At 41.2% G+C, this 12,614-nt stretch overlaps 1 protein-coding gene across 1 annotated transcript in view; it reads right to left on the minus strand.

The window, feature by feature from the left end:
* Window positions 1–12,614, minus strand: part of PLEKHM3 (pleckstrin homology domain containing M3) — a 76,310-nt gene that overhangs the window by 35,034 nt on the left and 28,662 nt on the right. The window contains exon 4 of the mRNA XM_027731373.2: window positions 9,924–10,117. Within this exon, the coding sequence (XP_027587174.1) occupies window positions 9,924–10,117 (194 nt within the window). The remainder of the gene's footprint in view (window positions 1–9,923; window positions 10,118–12,614) is intronic.

Genomic DNA, 12,614 nt, shown 5'->3' on the forward strand with positions numbered 1-12,614 from the left:
TCACGCCTTCATAATACATTTGGCACAATGTCAAAGATCACTCTAAAACAGTCAAAATCCAGATATCAGACAACATATGACACTGGGATTCCTCATTTGCATATAGCAGATTTATTAAAACTGGTTGCTAATGAGTCAACTCTGAACAGCATTTTGAAGCATTAGTATTTTTTCAGCTCAGATAGAATTTCTTTCATTAAAATTTCCCCTGATCACACAGACAGGTACTAAGCAGTGGTGCAGCTTTGCCAGGAACTGCATTATTTGCTGATGCTCTTACAGCACTGCTAAGGAAAACAATTAGCTAATGAAAGATTTCCTTTTTCAGGAAATTGCCTGAATAGCCCATAAAGCAGAAACTGTCAACATCTTAGTATCGATGACTAACATCACATTCCCCTGCCCTCAAGGACAGCATTTTATTTCCTGCAAGTTCTAGCTCCTAATAAAAAGTGTGCAGATGAAAAGCAAACTCATGAATTCCTTTGTGAGTCTCAGCCAGTACAGGCCCTAATGACAAACATCCTATCCCTGTACCTGTCCCCTTCCCTAAGACATGTTAGTTTGCAGCAACAGCTCTGCAGAGCAGGCATCCAACACACCTCCTCCTTTCCAAATCTATTTCCGGGAAAAGAAATAGATACTGCCCTCCCAGTCTTATGCAAGACATATATATACACACACATACTTGGCATTCAAGTGAGAGGATTGATTATTTCCATTGCTATGGAAACTGAGGCATAAAAAAACCCTCAGTAAGTAAGACTGGTCCAGTTTTGGATTTGCAGTTCTTCTATTGGCTCGAAAAATTAAAATTGGCCACAGAGAAACAGCTGAGCAGCTAAAGCTCACAAATACAACAGCATTTACAAAACTTCTTATGAAGCAACCAGATCAGTTCCTGTATGATTTCCAATACATGCAGAGGTGCAAACCACGCCTTCAACACTTGTCCACAACACCAGAGGTGGAAAGCATACAGCCCCATGACTGTGAAATTCTGAAACTGCCTAAAAGGAGGACGCTCAGCCCCCAGTCATATAAATTGTCTTCACCACACCTGTAGTGAGCTGAGCAACTGCATCAAAAACACATCTTGCTGCGCTGCATGTCTGCAATTAAGATCTCATCCAGAAAATTTCTATTAGTCCCATTTGGAAGGAAAAACCAAAACTCAAGAGCTACCTGAATGTAACTGGCGAAGCCACCTCCCAAAACTGTTCATTGCCAGTTTTTGTGAGCCTCTAGTGGGTGGGTAACAAGAATATAACAGACACCAAAATATCCAACTTAAAACACATTTTCAAAAAAATTCATCATAAAATGCAAGCAAATCAGTTGGGGCAGGACATCCACACAGTCCAAGTAGTCCAGTGAGCAAGAAAAGGACTGATGGTTCATTTCCGACGTCCTGCTTGCCTGCACAGGTTCTCTGAGCCTAATGAGGTCATGGCTTATATAAAGTCTTTTTCAGTAGTAGGCACACAGGACTAATTCAGAGCCTCTTGCTTCTCAACCCGCACACCTCCTCTTGTGTAACTAGTAGGAAAGTAGAGTCTATGCCCTCTCCAACCCTCTGTCATCTGCAACTGAAATTGGCCAGAGGAAACCAAAGTCAGTAGAGAACAGCAGGTGACATGAGGCTCACACAAACGCCATGCCATTGCATTAGTGTCCAGACAAAGTATTTCAAGGCATCCAGATCAACCTAAAATCACATTAATTTCAAAAATCTCACACGGACTACACAACAGGCTAAGATAACTACACTTAGAAATGCTTCACTAGAAAATACTTATTTACTTTCTGCATGAGGTTTGCATCAGGAGCTTTGAGCGTGCTTGGGTTAATACAAGACCTTGATCCAAAAAGACCAAAACATGTGCCTGCCTTTTATTTTTCCCTTGATATAAAGGTCCTTTATAAACACCAAATGGGAAATCTCTGATTAGTTATTTGAAAGCAAAATAATAGACGTCAGTTTTGTAAATCTCTTGATCGATGTGCGACAACTAACTAGATTTTTTTTTAAAGTTGGTCAATTAAAAGCATTCAATAAACAGTGTCCTTTCAGTCAAACCTTAACACAGAAAAAAACTGGAGTGAGCTAAACAGAGGTCAACTGCAAGATGTTAAGACTTATACAATAAAAACTCAAACCTCTGCTGCTTCAGAGTGTGACCTGTGACCCTGGAGAGGCAAATGGTATCAAGAGCACATCGCGCTAAAAGCACCTTCTAAGCCTTCACAGTTTGGAAACCCCTGGACCAGTTTCACCATTGATGAGTCACAGGATTGAAGTCCTGTAAGCCCTGGCTCCTAGTCAGGGTTTAGGTGAAGCAAACAAACCAAGTTCAATGTTAAACAGCCCTCTAGCTTTGCCAGTTCCCGGGAACAATGAAATCCAAAGTCCTACTGGTTAAAGGTCTCTAAATTGCTTTATTGTTATGTCCTAGATATAAACGCAATCAATGCAAGCAGGAAAGAAACCCACCATCAGAGGCTTTTGGTCCAAATAAAAGAGAGAATTGAGCATTCTTAGTTTGTGATTATTACTCTTTTTTTGTTTGATACTTTGTAATCTGAAATATAACTTTCAGTCAAGACGGAACCAGAAATTTCATCTGTTCCCTTTTGGATGATCTTATCAGGTAAGTGTTTGCACAAACAAAGGTTATCATTTAGTGTCCTCTTGCAAACAGAACCACTGATAAGACTTTGCTTTTTGCATTTGGACAAAGTGTGTAGTCATGGTGCTTTGTTAGCACTAAGTAATTGCTCTGCATTTAAAGCCTGTTTATCATCAGCTTAGGTAATTTTTCTTCAACGGGTTAAATACCCTGACAGCTCTGCTAAAGCTACAACCTATTAATCTGTCCATGCCTGACACTATAACCAAAGTACAAATGTGATAAGCAGGAGGAACTCTTCTTTTTACAATGCAATCAAAAGCAATCAAGTTTGCTGGCAGGTGGGCACAACCAAATCTCCTTTGTACTAAAAGGCCTGTTGAAACCTAGGATGGGAGGGGAAGCTGGCACCACGATTTCATGTGCCAGCCAGGAGCGTCTTGTTTGACCAGGTTGGGAACTGTATGACTGAGCTCTGACTCACGGGGGACGCAGATGCACCAGTCTAGCACACTGCCACCTCTCCACCCCTCTGCAGGAAGCTGCTACACCCACAGCTGGCAGAGCACCATGGGTACCAAGTCCATTTCCTCAAACAGCACAGTTCATTCCCTGGCACTGCAACTTACACCACCAACAGCTCACTTTGGAGCTACTGCACCACGCTGCAAACCAAAGCAGGTGACAGGCCAGCACATGTTGATTACTGCTGTTCCTGTATATTTTGCCCCTAGACAAGGGGTGAGATGCCCTCTGAGGTCTCTCCCCCTTGTACCTCCACCAGCTGCGGCCGCATGTGGAGCAGACGGGTAGGACCTGCATGTGCCCGGATCTCACTGACAGCTCCAACTTCTCAGGGTTACGCTTTGGTTTTAAAAGCACAGAGGGGTATCAGTGAATTGCCAGCTATCCCAAATACACGTGGCAGGGTAAATAATATCTCTTGCAATACATTTGATATGGGTGCTGTTAATTTAAGTAGAGAATGGAATCAGAGGTGAGGGGAAAAGGTAGGATTTTTTGGCAGTGTTTCTAATTCCCATCGTTACGTTCAGGCTTTTGATTTTGTATTTCCTTGGAAATCTTAGCTCTTGGAAGTTTGTTGGGAGAGGAGATCCCAAACTTTCCAACTAACAAAAGTTACTCAGGAAAGCAGGAACCTGGGAAACTCTGTGATTTTTTAAAGTCAAAAGATATTAATAAATGGATGAATTTAAAGCGAAACATCCCACTACTTATTTATTTAATTCTCATGGTATTATAACAGATTAATACTTTTTTCTAATTCTATGGATTTGTCTAAAAATGTGTTTGTGAACTGTTTCACATTCAAGAGGTATGAACACTCTTCTGGTTATGCTCTGGGAACAGTCATTGCTTCATATCTTCAGCCCACACTAAGTGCTAGATTTATTAGCAAGCATGTCCAGGTAAGGTGTTATTTCATCCTGTCAGGAAATTCCCCGTGAGCATCCCAATATTAAAACAGTTACTCTCATCATCCATCAGCAATCCCGAACCAGTATACAAACTTTCAACTAAAATGCAGTACCTCAACCCTCCTTCCTCTGTGGTTCCTTGAGCAAGGTTATGGGAACATTGTGAAAGACAGGAACTAATACAAATCAAACTTAGGAATCAAGTAACACTGTTACTAAAAGCAGAATGCAGAGAATTAGACACACACAGTTTCATTTTGAAATCAAAATACCTTACATACTCCAATTAACTTGAATTTAAGAATAACAAAATGCTCTTTGATTTTGTCAGGCACTTTTGAACCCTTGCAGTTTGCTGCTGGAAGTTCTGATATAAAAACATAGGGATAAAAATGGCACAAGTCATACTTAACACAGTGTCCACATCTAACAGGAACTTATTTTTAAATCATTACCTTTTTTTTAAAGCAAACCTAGTCTCAAAAAGTGAATGGAAACTACCCTTGTGAAAGGGATGTAATATTACTCGTCTCTTTGACAAGGAGATGCAGGTGTGCCCCTAGACTGGAAAATGCTACTGTGAACTGAAAGACCTACCTGTCCTCTCGAAGACTTATGATGGAAAACTCTAGCATGCTCCTCAGCTGTATGCTTATCATGGTAGAGCACTGGCTTGTGCTTTTAGCCCTCCATTGATGTGAACAGACAGCAGTACTGCCTCCACCCTGGCTGCTCTGGCACACATCTCATTGCTCCAGCTCTGTTTGTTACCTCCAGTTGAAATGAAAGCTCAAATTCCACCTTAACACCATCCCCTCAGTTTTAGCCAAGGACTTTTTAAGATGTTGACTTGCAAGACCTCTGGATACATAGTTACTTCATCCAAAACGGAGAAGAGTTGAAACAAAGAGATGGAGGTGGTCTGTTTGTAGGAACTCCATCAACTGGCATGCTTTATTTCAGCCACTGCAACAACTACACCCATGCAGGATCTATACAAAACAAATGGTTTGTGCATACTTCTCTGCATTTATTTTCTCACCTTTCCTCACTTTCACAGAATACTCTAAGTTGGAAGGGACCCACAAGTATCATCGAGTCCAACTTTCAAGTGAATAGACTTTAGGATGTTGTTTTGTCTTAACACTGGCTCCTCTAGGGACAACCAGATATCCTCTTTGAATTGAGTTTCCCTCTTGCCCTCTTTCCAATCACCCATGCAATAATGGCAAGACCAATAGAAGAAGAAAATTTATCTCAGAGCCCCAAGTGCTATGAAACCATATCCTTCTGTTCCTTTCCTGCTCAAACTTTCTTTTTGCAGTTTACTGCTTTCACAAATTGTGTCTTTGTTCTCCTGCTTTGGAATTTTCCACTCTCCAAATGGCCTAACCATTGCAAAGAAAATGGAGAAAACAGTCTCCTTTGACAGTCTGGACATGACTTAGTGACCTTCTATTGTCCTTGGTCTGAAAGATGACATAGCCCCAGCTTCACACACGTGAGGTATTTGGTGGTATAGTGATTGCATAAGATCAGTCAGGATTCCTGCAATGTGTTTAGACAGGTTCCCCAATTGCCACACAAATATTTTGAAAGTAATCTACTCCTGTGTCAGAAGCAATATGTCTAAGGCCTCACTGTAGGAAGTGACAGGACTCTATTGTTCAGCATTACTGAATTTGGGCTTGTTTCACTTCGTGCTGACAGACCAGCAGGCTCAGCCAAGACCACAGGTCTGCAGCACTGGAGGTGTACCTTTAACCTCCTGCAGCAACAGCAAGCTCTAATTTGGTCTTCCTGTAAGATGCTAAGTAATATATCCAGCACTGAAGTTTTGCTAAGGTAAAACTGATGTATTGCTGTTCTGGAGCTGACAGACAAATGGTATCAGGCAGAGATGAGTAACAAGTGGGAAATGTTTTTCCATTTAGTTTCTCATCACCATTCAGATTCACTTACAGAACTAGGGCACTGCAACAAGCACTAATGCATAGAGCAATGTGCTACAGAACACTTACCTTGTGTCACTGTCATTGGCCTAAAGTATCTGGGCTAGCAGCACCTGAACTGCAAGTTTAGATAGCTGAGAGATAGCTGAGAGAGCAGAGAGCCCAGAGGGCTCCCCAGAGCCAAAGTTGACCTGGGTTACCCTACAGGAGACATGGAGGTACCTGGAGACATCCAAAAAAATCATTGTGACAGTTCCTTGACCTGAAGGACTTTCAATCACAACAGGAGCAAAGCAAACCCAGAAGAGAACTTGCATCATTCAGCACAATTTCACAGAATACCCTCATTATTTAATGGACTTGGAGATTCTCACTGTTTCCCGGCCACCAATTTTATTCAATCCGTCATGTTTGTGCCATTCATTTGCCATCTCACAATCTGCGGGTGGTGGTGGGATCTGTACAGTTCCACTTGTACTAATTCTGTGTTGGCTCTAGGTTTCAGTCTTGTATGTTTTCGCCTGAACAGCATCCACACAAGCAAAGCTACCAAAACAAGCGAGAACTTGTTGAGTGAAGATGTTTGAGGCAAATAATGTGTGTTGCAATACAGAGGTGACAGTTACAGCAAAGTAGGCATAACAACATCCCTTGTAAAACAGGGAGCTCAGCAACAGGGCCAGTCTCATCTGGCTAATATTAGAGGAACACTGCAGATACACGCTGGTGAAGGGCCTTATTTCACCTCCCAGCCAAGTCCAGGTTCCTTATTTTTTCACCTTGCAAATATAAAAAGAGTTTAGAATATAGTGGAGCAATAGGTGAGAATAAATCACTATAACTGATGAGACCATTTTTATTGCGAGCCTTCTAGCTACTTTTAGGATTTCTTCTGTGTCTTTTCCTTTCTTCCTTCCTTCTTTTCTACTTGCTTCTTGAAGGTTCACAATGTGGTATTAGCCCTGAGTTCTCTGCTAGATGCCAAGTTTCAAAGTTCTTAAAGTACCTATGTACCCCAAACAATATAAATAATGTGTCCACATTTAAACCAACTGGATCCTGAGCTAACCTGGTTTATAGCCATCTGGAAGTCTTCAGAAAAAGTGACTGTAAGCACTGTAAACAGTTTTGTCTTCACAGAGGACACCAAGAGTTTCCAACTTCATTGCCGTCTTCATTTTGTGATCTGGGCTGAAGAGCAGGGTGTAGATTTAAAGTAGATGATAATGCAAATAGTATTAATAAAAGAAACCTCAGAGTGATCTGCTTTTCCCTAATAAGGCAGGCTCTATCAGTGTCCCAGAGGCAGCAAGGTGCCAATACAATTAATCAGTCTGTTTTTAGTTCCCTGTAGACAGCAATATTAACAGTTTGTTTCAATCTGTTTATATGGGTCTGACAGGTCTTCAAGATGCTGTGTTCACTTTCTTGTGATTAATAGTTATTCACATACTAAGGTGAAGACCAAGGAGAAAAAGAATGTTTTTAGAGCAGGACAGATAACTGGATTCTCTCTCCCAGTTTTTAATTTCTAATTAGGAAAGAGTACTAAGTTTAGGAATGCTCTCTCACCATACTGTTTAAACTCCTCCTTGTCTTGCAACTTGTCCATGTGATGAACCAAAGGAAAACTTAAATCACATATTTTCTTTGTTTACTTTTCAGCTCTGCTCTATAAAATCATCACATTGATAGTGAATGTCTGCACACTGGGATACTAGATGAAGAATGCAAAACCATTGGGAGCACTTTGAGCAAGGAATAACTCCTTCTGGGTAAAGAAGTTTTCTTTCTTTTCATATCTTCAAACCTCTTAAGAGAGATCTGAGGGAGCAGTTGACCACCAAATCCACTTCACAGACCAAGAAGGGACTGGACTCTAAGGTCTGTTTTATACATTCCTTCAGTGCCTTTTACACTTTTAACAAGTCCTGGAGATGCTTCCCTAGTACAAAACCAAACCCCTCCTGGGCTGGGGGTCCTTCCCTCCACCACAGAGAGCTTTAACTGGAGACAGTGCAAAGGAAACCTTAGATAAGAAACATTTGAAGTATTTTTTCCCAGTTTCCCCATCTGCCATTCTGGGTGTTTCATTTTGATACAGGGACATTTTCTCTCTCTTCCCTGCTCCAAGAAAAGACCATGCTCACATTTCTGTGATAATTTTTGTCCATTCTCTCTTCTGTCCATTTCCTCAGTATTTGTCATCTCTCCTTTTTGGAGGTAGGTTTTGGGGTTCCCCCTTTACCCTGGTTTCTTCATTAATTCTTAATTTTCTGAGATCCCTTCCCTCTTTGAATCTCCTTCTCCTGGGTTTCTCTTATCCCCCCCTTTTTTTTTTCTCTAGTTTATTGATTTCTCTGCTTAGGTCTCATTTGAACTCTCTTCTTTTACTCTCTTAACCAAGTCCATTCAGTTTCCTGCCTCCTTCTCTATTTTAACCAGAGAATTATTTTCTTCAACATTAATCAGAAAGCATCACTTCCTTTTTGCCACTTCTTCTGAACAGTAGCCTTCACAAATCTTATTTTCCTTTTAGGTTTATCACTGTTGAAGGGGATGGCATAGAAAAGTTATTATAGCTGAACAGGAAAACAGCTTTGCAAGATAATTCCATCCTCTAGAATAAAAGAACCATCCTAAATTTTAAAATGCTGTAAGCTGCCCTAACAAATAATAGAAATTGAGTAGTAAAACACAAGCACATATTAAGTGGGTCTGACACAAGAACTCTCCAGAAACCTGTTGCTGTATCCTTCTCTTAGTTGTTCTAGGTAGTTCACCAAAGCAATGACATGGGTTATGTACCAAATGGCAGACCAGTTCTCCTTACCTGGGATAAAGGCACTAGTGCAGCCTCCTCCCCCTTCCAGAGAATTCAGGTCCCTAAAACACCATGCTCAAAATACAGTCACCTGATGTCACCTGCTTTCTTGCCCTTCAGCAGCTCACAGTTTCAGAGCAGTGGCTTTCCTACTTGCAAGTCTTGTCTTAAAAACTGGGGTATACAAATGCTTACAGATGCATCAGGTCAGCTGCATGTACCCAGAGCTACTCACCTCACAGTACAGCATGACAGACACATCTCCCCATCTCTTTTGGAGATCCACAACAAAAGTTATTTGGTTTTTTAAGGTCACAACTGTGGCTTGATGGTTTTAAAAAGATTGATAATTTTTAGCTTGTTAGAAAAATATAGAAGTAGCTGAATGGACTAAGATACAGCACTTCTAAAATGAAGTTCACTTATTATAGAACTACCATTTCCATCACAGTAAATGCAATATGAAACACTTTTTGCTGTGCTATGACCGCGTGTTTTCCAATAAACAAAACATTCAGCACAGCCATGTCATGGATACTGACTGAGAAAGAGCCCAACTGCTCTGGTGTCACATAAATCACATGCTGGGTCATGTGCTGGGGGACTACATCTGGCCTCTGCCTCTGGGTGAGGTCATCTCACAGAAGAAGTCAGAAGCACTGGACAGGTGGTTGACTCTGGCCCCTCTCATGCTTTGCCACAGTGTGAGGTGTTTCAAGGGTCCCAGCAGTGGCTACTACACTGTGATGCCACAGCAAGGAGCATGAGCTATCTCACCTGACTGAAAATAATCACACACAGCCAGGAAGCCCGAGGAGGAGTAAAAGATATTCACCACAGTGTGTGACCCCCTGGACTGATAGCTGTCAAGAACAACTTTGGATATTCAGACCCTATAAAATCATTTTCTTTGCCATAGGATAACCCAGCTGCTCAGGGAAGTCAGATACAAACACACCACCTTTCTAAATGACTAACACCTTCAGAACTAGACTGTGAAAAAAGCAAAAAGTGTGGGGGGGAAGCAACATGACAAGGAAATTACATCCTTGTGCTGTATCCTGTCTATGGTTCTTACCTTCTACGCAGATCTTCAGCCACTGCAGCTCTGCAGCTGAACAAGTAGGCTCGGAGAGATTTTAGCTGCTGTCTCAGCCGGACAACAGTTGCCAGAGGTTCAACATGCTTGTACAGCATGGGATTTTCCTGCTGGATATCAATCAATGGCTCCTCATAAACATATTCCAGGAACTCTTTGGCTTGCTTTGATACCTGAAAAATAAAGTAGTTTAGTTAGGCTTTCCTCCCAGTTCTTTTTAAGCAGATCTTCCCCTCTGTGATCTGAGTTATTCTATGCACCTGAAAATTTACTATGTTATCAGTTACAAATGAAGACAGAGCTGAGAGAGATCCAACTCTCTCTGCTTATAGTCAAGTCAAACTTGATCAAATGCCTCAAAATTGAGTGTATGAGATAAGTGCTTACTTACCCAACGTAGAGTGATATCTGCAGCCACACACGCTTCTACTGCAGAGTAACAGCTTACTAGATGTTTTTCAAGTCTAAAATCCGATTACCAAGTTTCTTCCCTGCCAGTATTTTTCTGTTTGTTTGCTGATTTCTTTTTGGCAAGAAGCAAGTTGTTGTGTTTTTTAAAATGCAGATAAATAAAACTGAATTTTGTTGGTATTACTCATTCCCAATGTTTCATCTGCAAGAAGTTTTTCTTATGCCTTTTTCATTATAGTGCCCTGTTCTATCTCCACCTGCAAAGAGCTACTGTAATCTTGATAAATTCATGGGATTTCTGTTCCACTAGAAAAAAATACTCCTGTTTCTGAAGTGAGAAGACCAAATTCCCTCTGGTTCCTTATTTCTGCATTTTGTCACAGGGATTACCTTAAATGAGCTGCAAATCACTTGAAACTGTGCTACAGAAATACTATTGGTTCCACAATTCAATTAGTCCTCCTGGGCCTTTAAATCAGTGTTTACATTGAGTCGAGGAAGGGATGAATTAAGCTAACAAAAGTAGAAAGGGCACAGCACTACTAAACCACAGCCTCTTGAGATTTAGGAAGTTATTTCCCTTCTGGAGCAGTAAAGTAAGAAGTAAGTAAAAAAGCAATACACACTCTTATAAACAGCACCACTTCCAAAACCCAGCACTAGTTACTAGCTACTGACAGGGAAAGCCAGCCCCAAATGTAACCTTTTCACAATGCATAATAAATATGTAAGAAATAATGCCAAGGCCTGCCTTCCCACCAATAACTACAGAGATAACACAATGTGTTAATTTAAATACAGCAGACCATAACTCCACAGGTTTCCCAGGCCCTGAAGCTGTATTAAATATCTCACCTATTTATATTAAACATCTCACTAATTTCTTCTTTTTTTCTTTTTTTATTTTTCAAGTATCATGCACGTACAAGGAACTGTGCTGAGTGGAATCAGAGGTAACATGGAGCAACACAAGCAACTTGGACTTTGTAGAAAAAAACTCTACAAACTCCAAATATATCAAGTTTTCTAACACTAGCAATGTTGATACTTTATTATGTTTACTGAAGTGCATAAAAGAGACTGCATTAAACAACCTGCTTTTACAATTATTAAATCATTTGACTGCAATATCTCAGCAATCCCCTGACAACTGCTGTATCTATAGCGAATATTAGTCCTCTTCCACCAACTAGCAAATTAAGGTATGTATTCAGTGATTCCCTAGGAGGCATGTGAACACTTGGTACAATGACTAGCACCTCAGACCAGGAGGACCTCGTGCTCAGTGATGTCTTTGCCTATCTTCTCGCTTTAAACCTCTGCTGAAGTGATGGACTCCTCATCCACCTGCCCTGCTATCTTGGGAACTGAAGAGCAGGTACTGTCCAAGTACTACACCCACACCTGTGCACACCCTGTGTGGGGCGTCCCCCCTGAGGCGTTAAGAGTACAGAAACAAAAAGATGCCACAATTGAGGTCCCCCGAGTGACTCTGCCATACATGTGCACTATGATGACAAAGCATTACTGTGCAGCTCTGGTGCTGCATGGTCTGAATTCAGCCTTTGAGGAGAGAGAAGCAAAGCAAGGCTTTCTCTCTCCTTGGCAATACAATGTACCCCTGGAATTCTGATTGCAGGAAAAGTAGCTTTGCCCAGCATCACTGGCTGACAGATCGGTGTCAGTTCACTCTGCACACCTGACATAGGCACACACGTCTTGCAAAACATTAACTCCAATTGCCAACCATAGCAAAGTTATAAGAAGCCGAAATGCAGCCTTAAAATGGGAAGGGTCAGGCAGTTGTAGTAGTTCAGCTTGATACCAGCCAATATTCTAACATATGTCCTAAGCATACTCACAGTCCCCCAGTTTTACTAGGCAGACAAGACAATCCTATTAAATCAGCCAGAAGGATTGAGAAGATGCAAAGGGCAACAGGGTTTTAGCTTTAAATGTCATACAAGGATGGATGCTAACATTTTCCAGACCTTTCCTTTCTAGAGCCTGCAAACTTACAGTTCAGAATTCAATTACCAGAAGTCAGCCTCCCTTGAAGCCTTCTGGCACAGGGAGTTCATTTCCTGCTGTGTTTGTCTGGCATTTTGCACAGGCTGAAAACCACCTGAACCAAACTGCAATACTTACTGAGTTTTGTGTGCAAACAGGGAAAACAGTTGGCCTAAGTAAAAGGAAGAAAGGATGTTCACAAGATCACCTCTTTTCTCTTCCCTTCTACCAAACACACGAAAAACACAA

This window comes from Pipra filicauda, unplaced genomic scaffold (genome assembly GCF_003945595.2).
Source record: "Pipra filicauda isolate LSUMZ 115617 unplaced genomic scaffold, ASM394559v2 scaffold74_size2892960_pilon, whole genome shotgun sequence".
Taxonomy (NCBI): domain Eukaryota; kingdom Metazoa; phylum Chordata; class Aves; order Passeriformes; family Pipridae; genus Pipra; species Pipra filicauda.